Source organism: Anomaloglossus baeobatrachus, chromosome 1 (genome assembly GCF_048569485.1).
Source record: "Anomaloglossus baeobatrachus isolate aAnoBae1 chromosome 1, aAnoBae1.hap1, whole genome shotgun sequence".
In the NCBI taxonomy this organism is placed as follows: Eukaryota; Metazoa; Chordata; class Amphibia; order Anura; family Aromobatidae; genus Anomaloglossus; species Anomaloglossus baeobatrachus.
The window spans coordinates 573032654-573051221 of NC_134353.1; the positions used below are offsets into that span (position 1 = coordinate 573032654).

Below are 18568 nucleotides of genomic sequence, written 5' to 3' on the forward strand. Positions count from 1 at the left end.
AACAAATCACCACAACCGTGGGTGGCGTCACGGACAATAAACAATCCCCACACCCAAAACCTCTTTCACTCACGGGCGAGGAGCGCCGCTCGAGACCCCCGGGATCCGGCCCACCGCTCGAGCCACCACTGAGCAGCAGCAGCCGGACCCGAGCAGAGGGGTGAGCGTAGTGCTGACACCCTCCTCCCCGCCCGCGACATGTACACTGTGTTGCACTGTACTGTGAGGAATCTGGGTTCTGCCCAGCAACACACATTAGGGGAAGGAAACAGTTAACAGTTGGGACTAACCCATACTGGGAGGGGTTAAGACCTAGGGACAGTGTCAGTTTCCTTCTAGAAGAGACAGAGCCTGGCTTACAGCTAGAACAGACCTTAGATTTTAGGGCACAGCAGAGCCGCATTAGTTGAGTGTTGTGTGGCAAGAAAGAGAGGAGACCAGGACAAAGATAGCATGACCCTGAAGGACAGAGTGAGACACAAGGAGAGTGGTAGAGAATCAGTATGAAGGACAGCACCAGGTCCAAAGACTAACCATAGGATAGAGTGACCTATTTTGAAGGATTTGGAGAAGAGACATCTAGCAGTAAGGCATCAAGTAGCTTACGGCTTCTAAAGGTAACAGATCAAAACCAACTGGAAAGTGAGACAAAAAAAAGAGTGCCCTGGGCAGGAGTTCCCTAGGTGTCAGAAGGTTTGAAGCTTGAGTCTGGCCATATTGGCGAACTCTCTCCTCCACGAGGAGAATCAGACCCGGAACTGCAGGAAGACAAAATTACCTTCATGAACTGTTCATGATGGCACGCTAGGTAGTGGTGAAATGAACTAAACCAATGGGGACAGGAATAACCAATCTTGAAGTAAAAAAACTATGTCTGAAGTTACTTTGTGACAATAAAATGTATGAGAAGTTGTGTTCCCACTATCCTGTGTACATAGTTGTCAGCAAAAGACTGCTAAGTAAAACTACTTGTCACAAGGTTTTTGCAAGCATCACTGACTGTCATAGCAACGTCAGGGTCTGTGGGAACTCCAGATTCTTGCACTCTTCCTTCTAACTTCTCTGATGTCTGTGATCGGGGCAGGGAGACTTGGGCGTCGATTCACAGATCTGTAGTTGCTAGGTAGGCAAGCATGAGTTAAATCTTTACTGGTCTGGTTGTTAATCTCATTTTGTCACAGACTATATGAGAACCAGTCATTCACTTTTCTCCAGTGTGACGCCCTTGCAAAACCAGGTTGTCACAGAGCCTGCACAAATCCACCAAAATGCAGGCCATTCTCCTCTTTGGCACCAACACAGTCCCCACACAGGTATACACCAGCCAATCAGGACCAGCACCCCCCCCAGGACAATGGGAGGGACAGAGGAGAAGAGCTCAGGAAGTGACAGAGAGGAGTGTTGGGCAGTTTGAGCTGTAGTCAGTGGAGAGCTGACAGGAGGGAGTTGGAGCTCCCTGGAGAGGGTGGTAGTCGGGGTTGGAGCCCTGGACCACCGAACAACTGGTCTAGCTACGCGGACTATGTGGCAGTGAGGACCACATGCGACGGAGATCCGGTCGCCGGGAACCTGAGGTAGACTGGGGCAGGGTTGTAGCCTGTTGGTGCCGAGAGCGGGGATCCGGTCCGGAGGCCGTTTAAAGCGGACTAGTCCAGACAAGAAAGGCAGACAGAAAATGCAGAAGAAAGGGCCCCTGGCTATATACAGTTAGGTCCAGAAATATTTGGACAGTGACACAAGTTTTGTTATTTTAGCTGTTTACAAAAACATGTTCAGAAATACAGTTATATATATAATATGGGCTGAAAGTGCACACTCCCAGCTGCAATATGAGAGTTTTCACATCCAAATCGGAGAAAGGGTTTAGGAATCATAGCCTCCTCTTTTTCAAGGGACCAAAAGTAATTGGACAAGGGACTCTAAGGGCTGCAATTAACTCTGAAGGCGTCTCCCTCGTTAACCTGTCATCAATGAAGTAGTTAAAAGGTCTGGGGTTGATTACAGGTGTGTGGTTTTGCATTTGGAAGCTGTTGCTGTGACCAGACAACATGCGGTCTAAGGAACTCTCAATTGAGGTGAAGCAGGACATCCTGAGGCTGAAAAAAAAGAAAAAATCCATCAGAGAGATAGCAGACATGCTTGGAGTAGCAAAATCAACAGTCGGGTACATTCTGAGAAAAAAGGAATTGACTGGTGAGCTTGGGAACTCAAAAAGGCCTGGGCGTCCATGGATGACAACAGTGGTGGATGATCGCCGCATACTTTCTTTGGTGAAGAAGAACCCGTTCACAACATCAACTGAAGTCCAGAACACTCTCAGTGAAGTAGGTGTATCTGTCTCTAAGTCAACAGTAAAGAGAAGACTCCATGAAAGTAAATACAAAGGGTTCACATCTAGATGCAAACCATTCATCAATTCCAAAAATAGACAGGCCAGAGTTAAATTTGCTGAAAAACACCTCATGAAGCCAGCTCAGTTCTGGAAAAGTATTCTATGGACAGATGAGACCAAGATCAACCTGTACCAGAATGATGGGAAGAAAAAAGTTTGGAGAAGAAAGGGAACGGCACATGATCCAAGGCATACCACATCCTCTGTAAAACATGGTGGAGGCAACGTGATGGCATGGGCATGCATGGCTTTCAATGGCACTGGGTCACTTGTGTTTATTGATGACATAACAGCAGACAAGAGTAGCCGGATGAATTCTGAAGTGTACCGGGATATACTTTCAGCCCAGATTCAGCCAAATGCCGCAAAGTTGATCGGACGGCACTTCATAGTACAGATGGAGAATGACCCCAAGCATACAGCCAAAGCTACCCAGGAGTTCATGAGTGCAAAAAAGTGGAACATTCTGCAATGGCCAAGTCAATCACCAGATCTTAACCCAATTGAGCATGCATTTCACTTGCTCAAATCCAGACTTAAGACGGTGTCAGGTTTCCAGGTTTTCCAGTTCTCTTTTGAATGAGCTTGCCCTCGGTTAACATGGAGTTTACTGTTCTGTTGCCCTACTTCCTGTCCAGCTGCTTAAAAGGCCGCCTCTAAGCCTAGTCCAGTGCCTGAGTATACTGCTTGCTGTGTGCTCCTGCTTTGCTGCTGCTAATCCTGTTTGCCTTTGGATCCTCCTAAAGACTACCGACCGACCGACTCTGGACCTTACCCGGTTTCTCAAGCTGTGCCCGGATTCCGTCTGCCATCTTCGGTCAGCACTCTGCCCGGTTCTCTCTGGTTCGTAACCACTCTGGACATTCATTCCGTACGGACACTCCTGGACTTTTACCGCTTGCCCCTTGTGTCCCGGCTGCTGCGCATTTAGGCCTTTCGGGGTGATTGCCGGACAGTCCCTGTATAGGGGTTCGCTCTGGTGGTCTCCCTGGGGGAGTCCGGTGCGTGGTCCCGGGAATTCCCTTCGCTCCGTTTCGGGAAGGTATTGTGTGTATTTGTACCGCTGTGTTTTCCGTTGTGTATCTACCGTGGTTACATATTATAAAATATCTTGTACCAAGAACTCGTCTCTGATTGTCATTGCCCTACGCTATCGAAATCCTCAGAACATATATAAGTATTACATTATACTCAGGCCATAAGAGGATTTCGCTGGGGCAATGACTGAGACACGAGTAGATCAGCTCTTCTCCATGATTAACTCCCTGCAGCAGGAGATGGAGGCGGTGCAGAATAAACTTAGAGATGTGGAGGCACAGCTGGGCCATGATCACCAGGTACTGGGGCCGGCTATACAGGATTTGCAAGTCAGAGTGGAGGCTCAGGAAGCCGTCCCCACTACGTCCGTATCAACTGCCGGTATGCCTAGGTTACCCCCATTCCGTTTCAATGGTGATCGTAGTCAGTTCCGTGGATTTGTTAACCAATGTATACTGTTTTTCGATGTACATTCTGATTATTACCGTTCTGATCGGTCAAAGGTGTTATGTATCATCATGTTATTAACCTCACGAGCACTGGCTTGGGCTAATCCCATGATAGAGAATCGGGACATCCGTTTGAATCACCTGGATGACTTTCTGAATGCAATGGCGCAAATGTTTGATGATCCGAATCGCCGTGCTACCGCTGAAGCGGCTCTCCTTTCCTTACGTCACGGAAAGCGTTCTGTCGTTGAATACGCCACTGAGTTCAAGAGGTTAGTGGTAGACACCGATTGGGGAAACAATGCTTTATTGTCTGTTTTCAGAAAAGGTTTGTCCGGTACCATCAAGGACGAGTTAGCCCGTTCCGAATCTCCAGGGGATTTTGAACTGTTTCTCCAGCACTGTGTGCGCATTGATACCCGTTTGACGGAACGTAGACAGGAAAAATGGGCAGCTGTAAACCGTGTAAACAATATTGCGTTTCCTTCCAGAGAACCCGCTCTCAGGACGCCACGGGAGGCCGAGGACGTACCTATGCAAGTGGACTCTCTGCAAAAACGAGAGACCAATGAACGTCGTGAACACCGGCTCCGTGAGCGTTTGTGTTTCTATTGCGGTCAATCGGACCATTTCTTGATCGATTGCCCGAAACGTCCAAATCGCCCAAATAAGGTATTGGCAGCCATGGCAGAGTGTGACAACACGGACGCAGAGTCCGATATCTCTGAGGCAAGTGGACACTTGGATGCGGTGTTTCCCTTGACGGTAATGTCTACCTCACCGAAGGACTCAGAGGGGAAATATACCCATTGCTCACTCCCCATTCAGATCCGTTGGGAGGGACAGCTAATTCCTACCTCTGCAATGATAGACTCTGGGGCAGGGGGAAATTTCATGGACTCTTCCTTTGCCAGGAAACACGGTATCCGGACTCAGCAAAGATCCTCACCGGTTACCATGGAGACGGTAGACGGATCTCCGTTAATCTCTGGACCAGTGGATCGGGAAACCGTACCGCTCGAATGCGTGATTAAGCCAGGTGAGCAGGGGACCCTTGTTTTCATGATAATTTCTTCTCCTCATTTTCCGATTATTTTAGGTATTCCGTGGCTACGGTCTACAAATCCCGTCATCGATTGGGAGACTAAAGAAATAACCTTCCCACCACAGAGTGGTCCGACCATTTGTCCAACTGTTCCGGTTCCAGTAACATCAAATACGGAGGGCACTGTACAGGTACCTGTTTTACCCCCGGTTTACCGTGACTTCGCTGACATATGCGACAAAAGAAAGGCCGATCAGCTTCCCCCGCATAGACCGTATGATTGCCCCATAGACTTACTCCCAGGGACGGAGATTCCGTTTGGTCATGTCTACCCGTTGGCGGCACCTGAGCTAGAAGCACTAAAAGAGTATATTGATGAAAGCCTAGCCAAGGGATTCATTCGTCCGTCTACCTCACCCGCAGGGGCACCCATCTTTTTCGTGAAAAAGAAGGAGGGGACTCTGAGACCCTGTATTGACTACCGGGAACTGAATAAGATAACCATCCGGAACCGGTATCTGTTACCGTTGATTCCTGAGCTATTGGAGAGGGTCCAACAGGCAAAAATATTCACCAAATTAGACCTCCGTGGGGCATATAATCTGCTTCGTATACGTCCCGGAGACGAGTAGAAGACCGCGTTCCGATGTCGGTACGGACATTTTGAGTACCTAGTGATGCCTTTTGGACTTTGTAACGCTCCCGCGGCATTTCAACATCTAGTTAACAATATTTTTAGGGATATCATGGACCAATTCATGGTGATCTATCTGGACGATATCCTAATCTTTTCTGATTCTTTACAGGAACACCAGGAGCACGTTAAGACCGTACTTACCCGGCTGAGGGAAAACCACCTGTACATTAAACTAGAGAAATGCGAGTTCCACTGCTCACAAATACAATTCTTAGGTTATGTCATCTCTCCTCAGGGACTGAACATGGAATCTAGCAAGATACAAGCCATTCTCGACTGGCCGGAACCGGGAAACATCAAAGAGGTACAACGCTTTGTCGGTTTTGCCAACTTTTACCGACGCTTTATCCGTAACTTTTCAGAGATTGTTCGTCCCATCACTCTGTTAACCAAAAAAGGACAGAAGTTTGTGTGGTCCGCCCAGGCCCAGGAAGCATTTCATCGTCTCAAGGTATGTTTTACCTCAGCGCCAATATTAGTACATCCGAATCCCGCACTTCCCTTTATCGTGGAGGTTGACGCTTCCGACTATGCATTAGGGGCCATTCTTTCTCAAAGGACTGGGGACAAGAGTCTCTTGCATCCGTGTGCCTTCTTTTCCCGCCGGTTGTCCCCTGCAGAAAGGAACTATGACATTGCGGACAAGGAATTATTGGCGATTATTTCCGCTTTCAAGAAATGGAGACACCACTTACAGGGAGCCGCGCAGCAAGTGATAGTACTCACAGATCATCGTGAGCTGGAATTTCTTAAGTCTGCCAGGTGCCTGTCTCCACGGCAAGCCCGTTGGAGCCTATTTCTTAACCAATTCAATTTTATCGTTACCTACCGTCCAGGTTCACGTAATGGGAAAGCCGATGCCTTGTCCCGAATCCACGCCGTGGACTCCGTGCCTGGAACCCCGTCTCAGACCGTGTTATCGGATGCCAATTTCGTTGGAGTAATCCAGGACCAGGACTTGTGGAAGGACATCAAGCTGGCCTATGATGGTGATGTATTTCTTGCTGCCCCCCCGAATGATGTAACTCTTGTTCTTCGGAATGGTGTGTGGTTGAGAGAGCGACGCATTTATGTCCCGGAGGCCGTAAGACTTCGGGTTCTCAAATTGGTCCATGACTCCATGTTGGCTGGTCATAGGTGGGTACTGAAGACGCAGGAATTTCTGAGCCGTTTTTTCTGGTGGCCTACCTGTTTAAAGGATGTGAAGGACTATGTCCACTCATGTGTGGTTTGTGCCCGGTGCAAGGTCCCTCGTGTGGCTCCTACGGGACTCCTCCAACCGTTACCCGTGCCATCTCGCCCTTGGGGGTCTATCTCCATGGATTTTATTGTGGAGTTGCCAGTCTCAGGCGGGCACAATACCATTTTAGTGGTGGTGGATCGGTTGACTAAAGCTGCTCACTTCATTCCGTGTACCGGTCTTCCCTCAGCCGCAGAGACAGTGGATTTGGTTATCCAGAACGTATTCCGATTGCATGGGGTACCAGACGAGATCATCTCTGACCGGGGCGTGCAGTTCACGTCTAGATTCTGGAAGGGGTTTTGTACGGCACTCCAGATTGATGTCTGTTTGTCTTCTGCATACCATCCTCAGACAAATGGGCAAACCGAACGGACAAATCAAACCCTGGAACAATACCTTCGATGTTATGTCAGCCATCTCCAAGACGATTGGTTGAAGATGCTTCCGTTGGCGGAGTTCTCATACAACAACACTCAGAGCAGCTCCACTAAGGTAACGCCCTTTTTCGCTAACCTGGGTTACCATCCGACTGTTTTGCCTAGGTCACCGGTTGCGGTTTCGGTGCCAGCGGTGGAGGACAGATTGACAGAACTACGACAAAATCTGGAGGTTCTAAAGGACACTGTGGCTACGGCCCAGGAGCGTTACAAGAGGTCGGCAGACACTCACCGGAAACCGGCACCCCTGTACAAGGTAGGGGACTCTGTATGGTTATCCACCAAAAACCTGAGATTGGGTGTTCCTTCGCAGAAGCTGGGACAAAAATTCATCGGTCCGTTTAAGATCACCGGGATCGTGAGCCCTGTGGCCTGTCGGCTACGGTTACCGCACCATCTAAAGGTACACCCGGTTTTTCATGTGTCTCTCCTCAAACCCGTTTCCCCTAATACGTTTCATGGTCGTGTTGTGCCTCCTCCTCCGCCTGTGATGGTCGACGGCGAGGAGCAGTTCGTGGTTGAGGACATTATTGACTCCCGGCTCCATCGTCGTCGGCTTCAGTATCTGGTACGTTGGCAGGGGTACGCCCCCGAGGACGATTCCTGGGAACCGGTGGGTAACATTCGGGCACCCCGGAAGATTGCTCAGTTTCATCGACGTTTCCCGGACAAGCCAGGCCCTGATCCGTCCTGAGGCCGTCTCTGGGGGGGGGAGTAATGTCAGGTTTCCAGGTTTTCCAGTTCTCTTTTGAATGAGCTTGCCCTCGGTTAACATGGAGTTTACTGTTCTGTTGCCCTACTTCCTGTCCAGCTGCTTAAAAGGCCGCCTCTAAGCCTAGTCCAGTGCCTGAGTATACTGCTTGCTGTGTGCTCCTGCTTTGCTGCTGCTAATCCTGTTTGCCTTTGGATCCTCCTAAAGACTACCGACCGACCGACTGTGGACCTTACCCGGTTTCTCAAGCTGTGCCCGGATTCCGTCTGCCATCTTCGGTCAGCACTCTGCCCGGTTCTCTTTGGTTCGTAACCACTCTGGACATTCATTCCGTACGGACACTCCTGGACTTTTACCGCTTGCCCCTTGTGTCCCGGCTGCTGCGCATTTAGGCCTTTCGGGGTGATTGCCGGACAGTCCCTGTATAGGGGTTCGCTCTGGTGGTCTCCCTGGGGGAGTCCGGTGCGTGGTCCCGGGAATTCCCTTCGCTCCGTTTCGGGAAGGTATTGTGTGTATTTGTACCGCTGTGTTTTCCGTTGTGTATCTACCGTGGTTACATATTATAAAATATCTTGTACCAAGAACTCGTCTCTGATTGTCATTGCCCTACGCTATCAAAATCCTCAGAACATATATAAGTATTACAGACGGAAAGACCCACAAACAAGCAAGACCTGAAGGCTGTGGCTATAAAGGCCTGGCAAAGCATTAAGAAGGAGGAAACCCAGCGTTTGGTGATGTCCATGGGTTCCAGACTTAAGCCAGTGATTGCCTCCAAAGGATTCGCAACAAAATATTGAAAATAAAATTTTTTTTTTGGGTTTGGTTTATTTGCCCAATTACTTTTGACCTCCTAAAATGTGGAGTGTTTGTAAAGAAATGTGTACAATTCCTACAATTTCTATCAGATATTTTTGTTCAAACCTTCAAATTAAACGTTACAATCTGCACTTGAATTCTGTTGTAGAGGTTTCATTTCAAATCCAATGTGGTGGAATGCAGAGCCCAACTCGCGAAAATTGTGTCACTGTCCAAATATTTCTGGACCTAACTGTATCTGTGTGTGGGACCCGAATGCAACCGCTGGAGGCTACCGGTCACTGGCAACTTGGTTTACAATACAGACTGTGTATGTTTACTGACCGTCCATATCAGCATCAGTTCATCTAGCACCATGACAACAAATAGAGTTGCCTGTTCCCTGCAATCCCTCACCATCCTCTGGGCCCCGGGACTACAACTCTCCTACCCGTGGAGGGGATCCCACCTTGCTGCCCCGCTCCATCAGCCCCGGGCACCCACATACAAGGCAGCGGCGGTGTCACCATCCCTCACCGCAACCCACGGGTGGCGTCACTGACAAAGACTCTATACCCTGTAAATAACCCCTTTTCACTATTGGGCGATGGACGGCTGCATGAGCCCCGGATCCGGCTGCCACTCGAGCCACAACCACTGCCCGGATCCGAGCGCCTCGAGCGGCCCCCCGGTTGTGGTCTGTCCTCCACCTGCGACATCTGCTGACTCGACTGTTCTTCTAGTGCCAGTTATAGTTTCTCTATTCTCATCTGGAGGGGTGGATTTATCCAGGCTTACTAATGGATATATGTAATATTGTTGTGAGCGGTTTTGGTGTTAACTCTTTTGTGACTTTGTTTTGCTGTCTTGCTTTACTTGCTTTTCACTTTAGTTTTGTCACACATGGACAAGGAGATGTCCAGCGCAACACAGAAATACAATGGGGATGCAAAGGTAGAAGAAGACCTTGACAGTAGGGAGCGGTGGTTGGTACACCTCCGTATACTAACCTGTGTCAATGGGGATGGAAAGGGAGAGGAAGGCCCTGACAATATGAAGCAGGTGTCAGAACACCATCTGACACTAACCTATGTCTGAAACCTGAACTCCTGTAATGTTTCTATAAGAGTCTTTCCCCTCGTCGCCAGCACATGCCTAGTCCCTATCTGTTCCTCCACTCACCCTGGATAGTGTGAAGGCCTTTGAGTGCAGTAGACTACACTGCTACAAAAGTCCAACACATGGGAAGGTAGACAAACAGGGAAACATAGACAAAAGAATATACTTAAACTTCAAAGCTGCAGCCAGAAACCAGGGCTGCAGGCATCAGGACTGCAGCAACTAGAAGAAGCTTTCATCCCCCAAGATGGTCAGCTCAGAATGAGTCTCTAAGGGAATGTGAGTGATCACAAACTGGTTACACCGGGGTTGGCGTAGCAAGGAACTACCAGAAAGGAAAGGGTCCTTAACCTTCCTTAAGAAACCAACTATGTTTAAAGCCCAGAATCTAACAACCCAATGTGAGACTCAGATCCCAAACCTTTCACAAATCTCCCAAGGACAGGAGACTCTTGGGACAAGCTTCTTAGTGTTACTCCCTGAGAGTGTGCAGTGTGACTGAGCCTCTGTTATTCTTGTCTGTCTTCATTCCAGCCCCATCCTTCCTAGCAAGGCATCTTCACCATTAGAGGTAATCCTGGGGATAGGGATAGCATTGGGTCCCCTAGTGTGATAGACAGTATAGAAGTACTTTATCCCTACTATCCTACAGTTACATCATGACACTACTATGTTGTTTTTAAAGAGCTAGTAATCTCTCTTCTTGAATGGGTTAACTTCTGGTGTTAGCTAGCTAATGCCATCAGCATCATGCGGCCTGCATGGCCATGCCTCCTTCACAACATAAGTCCACATACCCAGCCAGGACCCTATCTTTCATGTAGCATGCCGGAGTGGAAAAGACGTGGACCTTGCACACAACTACCGCCCAATGCCATGTTAAAATAACATGATTTGCAAAAGCCAGCATCCCAACTGGCTTTCTGCAAGTTTCACACATGCACATGACTTTCATTAGTTCATATCATAGAGCAATGAAGCCTTGTGTTTGCTCCTTAAGACTTTCAACCCTAAGGAGTCTGCTATGGTTATCTTCTTTGCATATTTCTGTGTACATGTGAGATGGTGAGGAGTACACTTGCAGTGTCGGCCTCAGGCCAAAAGAGGTTTCTGTCATCTGTTGCATACACTTTATGGTATACCTTAGCACTCTATTGTAGACCTCATAGTAAACGGCAGTGAATCAGGTAAGCAGAAAGAATGAGGATGTGTGGAAACAAAATCCATTGCCATTCTTTGAGATTGGAGTCCTTGGAACCTAGTTCCAGTTACAGCAATGTTTGCCAGTGACCGGAGAAATTTGTTCCTGTTCCAATAACGTCTGTTAGTGAGAGAAATAGATCAGTTGGGGACAACTACAGTTGGTTACAGATTTATATACCCCAGAAGACATCTGCTGTGACTGATGTAGAGGGCCTCTTTATCGTCTGATGTCTGATCCAAGCTTCAAATGAAAAGTCCATCAAGTCCTTGGACACTCCGCTATCAGCCAACTGGATAACCAATCAATCTCGTACACAACCAGGTTACCGTTGGCCACACCATATTAATCACATTGGTAGTGTGCATGCACACAAACAATTTGGCGAGAAATGTAGTCAGGCCTAAAGATTGTTGCTAGCAGAACTATATGAACTGTAGTTGCTCACAGCATTAAAAAGACTTTGCAAAACCCTCTTTTAGGAGAACTACCTTTAGGTGCGAGGAAAAGGGGTGGGTTAGAGAATTGTTACATTTGTGAACTGCTGTGCTGCACCACCACTCTACTCATGTGGTTGCATAATTTTCAATACAAAAACTCACAAGGCTGCGCATGTGAAGCGATACCTCATGGAGACCTTCCTACAAGTCATTGGATGTCCTCCACGCTCACCTGACCTGACCCCATTGGACTTATTTCTGTGAGGTCACGTCAAACAGCAGGTGTATGCGACCCCTCCACCAACATTGCAGGACCTACGACGACATATCACAGATGCTTGTGCAAACGTGTCACCTACCATATTGCTCAATGTGCAGCGAGATAAAGTATGCTGTCCAGAGTCCAGATGTGCATTGCAGCTGACGGTGGCAACTTTGAGCATCAAAGTTAAATGAGCGCCATATCCGTGACCAGCATTCAATGTTTTGGGGGGGGGTCATGGGTTTCATATCGTAGCATTTCTGTATGCAAGGTGTCAATTCGTATTGAATTGATGATGCCCTACAACTTTGTAATTCCCTATTTATCTCTATCTCGTTCCGTTTTCGAAATAAAAATGCTAACTCCGTTGTTTTCCACCAGGTGGCGCTATAGGTGGTTTTATTGTGTAGTGCATGGCTACTTTACTATACATAGACACCACTTCTATTCCTATAGCTGCCGCTCAAGTTAATGGCGGTGGACAGGATATGGGTGGACACACTGTATAGAAAAAGTGAAAAAATACACAGAATTGTCTTCCCTGTATTGTCTGTGCTTGCCATTACATAGCTATATGTTAATGTATTGATTCTGTATTGTATGAACCATAGTGCAATGTGACAGGGAATTATTTTATTTCCTTAAAAAATGATGAAACCTTTTTGTCATGTTCTTAATAAATTAAGTCATTTAATTGGAAATTGACTAAGGGGATTTCCAAGAAAACAATCGATAGCCTATAATTACTTTTTCTAGTATTACAATAACTACAGTATTAATGTTTTTAACACATAAAATTGCCTGCTTTTATTAAAATGATCATAAGGCTATGTTCACATTGCATATTAGCATATGTTCAGTGGCTTTGGCAAGGCTTACGTCCGAGCCCACGCAAAACGGGATTTGGGTGTAGATGCTGATGGACCATTTATTATAATAATGCAGACGGAGTCATACTGTGCTATGTTGTATATCATTTTTGGCCAAATACACCTAGTTGAGGAGAGCAGCAAGACATAGTCAACTAAACATCAAATAGTGATACAATTGGGATTTTAATACCCTGAGAATATACAATACCTTTTTTCTTGAAGCACTTGAAACTCCAAAGTCTTTTTTTAAAACACAGAATCAGCATTGCTACAAAGGAAATCGCAATAAATCCAATTGTAATAGTTATTATGACCGATGTATGTATTGGCTGCCGATGATGACGAAAATCTAAGGAAAATAATACAAAAAATTTACTCTAAATAAGGCTTTGCCAGTCACAATATAGTCATTTTAGAAAAGGTGAGTAAAATCATATCTACAATAAATATTTAATAGTTAATATGTGGAGTAAATGCTAAATTGTGTAATCAATTTAATGGTGCCTGGCATGTTGAATGGCATTTCTAGCCTGAGGAAAATTAAATTGTGCCCATCTCTCCCTCCCTCACTTCAAAAAATGGGAAAGATGGATAAGTGTGCGCAGACAATGAATGATTTTTTTTGCCATTTGGGGTTCATCTGAAGCTCAATCTGCATGTGTTGTCGTTTAACACGGAGCATTGAAAGTGTGAATGGACCTTAACTTCTGGTCTTTTCAGAAAGATTCTACCATAATACGAAACACCTCTATATACAGCGGATAATACAGGATCCACCATTCACCCTCCTCCTCCCTTCACATCACAAAGATCTTTGCACACACTCACTAGACACTTAATTACAAAAGATAGGGTTTATTGTGGTTAATGTGCATGTGAATTTCCCAAAACAGGAAGATAAAGTCAACAAAAGCCCCAATGGCCAGTGTGAAAATGGAAAGAATTCTATTTTTTATTTGTAATAAAGACTATGATAAAAAGTACCAAAATACAAAAAAACAACATTTAAACACCACAAAAAAATTATTTGAAAATATGTAATTTTCTAAAGAAAGCTTCATTTCAATAAATTCCCTCCATTAGGATCCACAGCCTCAATTCACCCCTGAAAGTTATGGGCCATTTAGAAATACCAAAAATTGGGGAATAAGCTTTCTTAAGAACATTCATTCTTGATTATCATCTAGATAAGTCAGCAAATACCTGAACAGCAAACAAAATATGAAACTTAAAATTCATAGTCATCGGCAGAGTATAATCCTATATAAACATTGGATGTGCTGCCAATAACATAATATTCTATGCGCACAGCATGATGTTATTGGTCTGTACGCACAGACATTCATTGTCCTATCTTAACTATTGACTTGTATATAATCATTTAATGGCCTTCGTTCATTGACCTTGCAACACAATCACAGTATCTATTGGATTGTTATATGTTAAATGCCCCATGGCTGCCATCTTAGTTATCCTTTGAAGCCCAGCCAGATGCTGGTCTTCCTAGAAAAATGTTATTTTAACTACCGTATGTACTGCAGCACAGTAATATTGCAGTATACAGAAGAACTAATGGAAGGTTCAAGTAGCTTAAAGAAAATAAAAAATGAAGATAAAAAGTTTTAGAAATACAAAAAGTATATCAAAAATCAAATCTGCCCCATTTTCCCACTTTTAATCCCTTCACCTCTGGCAATTTTCCATTTTTTTCGTCCCTTTCTACCAAGAGCAATACTGTTATATTTTTCCGTCAATATAGCCATGTGAGAGCTTGTATTTTGCAAGTAGAGTTATACTTTTGAATAACACCATTGAGTTTATTGTGTGATGTGCTGTAAAGAAGGGAAAACTTTATAAAGGGATTTGACATTGAAAAAAAAGGGCAATTTCACAATTGTGTTTGTTTTTTTTTCTTTACCATGTTCACTACATGGTAAAACTGACCCTATCAATATGATTCTCCATGTCACTATGAGTACACAGATATCAAACATCTATAGTTTGTCTTTTTTTACTTAAATGATAAAAAGTTTTTGGGAAATTTGTAAATAAAAAAATAAGTTGCTTGTGTCGCCAAATTCCATGACCCATAACGTTTTCATTTTGTGATCTGAGCCCATGTGAAGACTTAGATTTTGCACCATGAGTTGACGTTTTTAGTGATACAATTTTGGGGTAGATATGATGTTGTGATCTGGCCTGTTATTGCTTTTCATTGCAATGTTTCGGCAACCAAAACCACAGAAATCTAGATCTTTTATTTTTTTTTTCTTGCAATACCGTTAGGATTAATTTATTTTATATTTTGCTAGATCCTAAATTTCTGAATGCAGCGATATCAAATGTGTATTTTATTGTTTTACTTTTAATGGGGCAAAAGGGGGGTGATTTTAACTTTTTTGTTTTTAAAAAACTTTATTTTTACTTTTTACTGTATTTACTAGTACCCTTAAAGAGGACCAACCACCAGAATCCTATATAAACGTAAGACAGTGCTATACTGACACTATCATGCTGATTCTATACATACCTTTAGTTGTGAGATCGGACGTATAGTTTCTGAAATATAGGCACGGAGATTTTATGCAATTGAAATTACTTGATAGGTGCTGCAGAATATCTAATAGGTGGGTCGGGTTTTGCTAGTTATCCCGTCCCTGTCTGCCTACCTGTACTTCCTCCCCCTGTCTCTGTTATTGCAGGGGGATTAAGGAGCGACGAAGGACAGGGGGGTTCCCCTACAAAGGAGCTTGAAACTATTTATTCTAAAGGTATCGTCACACTAAGCAACATCGCTAGCAACATCGCTGCTGAGGCACAACTTGCTAGCGATGTTGCTGTGTGTGACATCCAGCAACAACCTGGCCCCTGCTGTGAGGTCGCTGGTTGTTGCTGAATGTACTGGACCATTTTTTAGTTGTTGCTCTCCCGCTGTGAAGCGCACATCGCTGTGTGTGACAGCGACAGAGCAACAAATGAATGTGCAGGGAGCAGGGAGCTGGCTTCTGCGGACGCTGGTAACCAATGTAAATATCGGGTAACCAAGAAGCCCTTTCCTTGGTTACCTGATATTTACCTTCGTTACCAGCGTCCGCCGCTCTCAGCTGTCAGTGCCGGCTCCCTGCTCCCTGCACACGTAGCAGGAGTACACATCGGGTAATTAACCCGATGTGTACTGTGGCTAGGTATGCAGGGAGCCAGCGCTAAGCAGTGTGCGCTGGTAACCAAGGTAAATATCGAGTTGGTTACCCGATATTTACCTTAGTTACCAAGCGCAGCATGCTTCCACGTGTAGCGACGCTCCAGTGATCCCTGCCAGGTCAGGTTGCTGGTGGGATCGCTGGAGCGTCACTTAGTGTGACATCTCACCAGCGACCTCCTAGCAACTTACCAGCGATCCCTATCAGGTTGTATCATTGTTGGCATCGCTGGTAAGTTGTTTAGTGTGACTGGGCCTTAAGTGCAGTTGGATGTATGCTGTGTTTGAGAAAGGCTGCTGAAGCTGCAACGAGTAACAATAGTAGGTATCTTCCCGGAATAGATTGAAGAAATAAATCTTCATAACTTCTGAAGAAATTGGAGTGCCGATATATTTTCTTATAAAGTTTTAATATACTGTAGCCATGAAGCATGTTCTGGATTGCTACATGTGTACAAGAACATGAATGCAGTGCCAGAATAAACGTCAGTACGAGTGCAGCACTAGAACTACCATCAACACTTGACTGCGTCATCAGAACCTCCTTCGGTAAATGTCCCCCCAAACTGCCCCTCTGCAAAATGTCCTCCCACACTGTCCCTCTCCATAATATTTCCCCCTCCCTCACACACTGTCCCTCTGCCTTTAGTTCCCCCTCCCTGTACTTTACCCCCTGTCACAATTGTCCATTATGTGCCCTCACAGAAACATCAAACCCTTCCCCCTTATTCAAAATGATAGGGTATTTAATCTTGGCTCCTTCACGGAGCACTTATTTCTGCCAGCCATCTCAGCAAATTTCTGCAGTGCTAAGATGCTAGCAGCAGTGTGATGAGGTGAAGCTCGCGGAACTCATCACACTGCTGCACATTTGGGCAGGCCTAACAGGAACTCCTCTGCCTTTGTCCTGGGGATAAAGTGTTCTAATGTATTTACATAAAGACACAAACACATTTGAATATTGGAAGAAGGGAGCTGAGCCTCCCTGACAGCAACACAGGCCTCGACAAATGCTTTGCCAGGCCACGGTTTGTGGGCCGCATATTATGCAGGCCTGCTCTATTTTACATTTATTTTTCTTGTTGTAGCCTGCAGTTTTCACTATACAAAAGTAACAGTCCTTTAAATGGCTCTTGCCAAGCCATAAGTATACTATAAGTATACTTATAAGTACAGTATACTTATGGTTTGGTGAGAGTCAAGACAATATACGAGGCTCTCATAGAGTTGTGTTGAATTATGATCATACTCCATGAAACATTGGAGCAGCCAGGTCACAAACTAGCTGCGATCCACCGGAGCACTCCAGGACACAAATGAAGATGCTTGAAGGTGAGTATAAGATGGAGAGTGGGGGACTTAGATTTAAAGCAACCTGTCCAGCTGTCAAATTAAAAAAGAAAAATGCTGTAGTGGAGCCTTGATAATTATGTGTTGTATTGCTACATATAAGGAAACAGCACATGTGAAATAGTTTCTGCACATTCCATTAAAGCAAGAAATATTTTCATTGTTAACAAAACAAGATGATATCATGAAAGTGTAGCGCCCCTGAAGTCATCAGGGAGCTACAAGGTACTGCATCCCCACCAGGATGCAGGGCCTACCCCCTATGGACACAGAAGACCGGTTCCGTTAACAACCAGACACTCCAGATAATCTCTGGTTTTCCCCAATTCCCCCATTGAATGGTACCAGGCTAGGGTTGGACCAATGGATGGTCGCCTAGAGGGGGAGCCAATCCAGTCCACTAGAGGACCAGGTGGGAGGGGCAGACAGTGGACAGTCAGAGACAGTAGTCAGTGACAGAGAGAGGAAGCAAGTAGACGGACTGACGGGATTGTGACACCGACAGGAGTGTGACAGTGAACCGAGGGCCCAGGCGGTTGGTTGGCGGTGGAGTGCTCCCAGAACCACGTACCAACGGGGTACAGAATCCTAGGTCAGGCAAATGCTCCAGGCAGACCTGATAAAATCTGCCCAGTGCATACAAATCAGAGTGAAGAGGGGGTTAATGCCGCGCATCAGCCAAAATTAAGATGTAGCACGTTGATGTTATAAACGTATTCTTTTATTCCATCGGTCTACGCGTTTCGAGGATATACCTCTTCTTCAGGACCAGTGCATCAACAACAACTATGTTGATGCACTGGTCCTGAAGAAGAGGTATATCCTCGAAACGCGTAGACCGATGGAATAAAAGAATATGTTTATAACATCAACGTGCTACATCTTCATTTTGGCTGATGCGCGGCATTAACCCCTCTTCACTCTGATTTGTATGCACATCCACGTGGGGCTGCAGCAGACGCCATCATCCTATGATCTATCAATGGTTGTGACTATCACAACCTTTTCAGGTGAGTGTATTTTTCCTGATCTACCACACTGATCTGTTGGTATTACACTATCAGCGCTCCTTATTTTTCAGTTTAAAATCTGCCCAGTGAAGGGACTATCAAGGACCTCACTGACCTTGAAGTTTAGGACACAGTGGCAATGGGAGAACCGGGGACAGGACCAGAGGCACCAACCCCACAGGGTTCAGGCTACTGTCATACGGACTGCTGTAAAAGACAACAAGGAGGGGATCTCCAGCCACTCCAAGACACAGGGACCCACCAACCAAAGACAGGTGCAGGGGAAAGAAGCCACCATGTCACT

At 45.7% G+C, this 18568-nt stretch overlaps 1 protein-coding gene across 2 annotated transcripts in view; it reads right to left on the reverse strand.

Annotated features, from left to right (window-relative positions):
- The window catches only part of LOC142296280 (programmed cell death 1 ligand 1-like), a 142707-nt gene that overhangs the window by 34824 nt on the left and 89315 nt on the right, over window positions 1–18568 (reverse strand). For both annotated transcript variants that reach the window (XM_075339698.1, XM_075339689.1), the window contains one exon: window positions 12914–13054. In XM_075339698.1, coding sequence (XP_075195813.1) covers window positions 12914–13054 — 141 coding nt within the window. The remainder of the gene's footprint in view (window positions 1–12913; window positions 13055–18568) is intronic.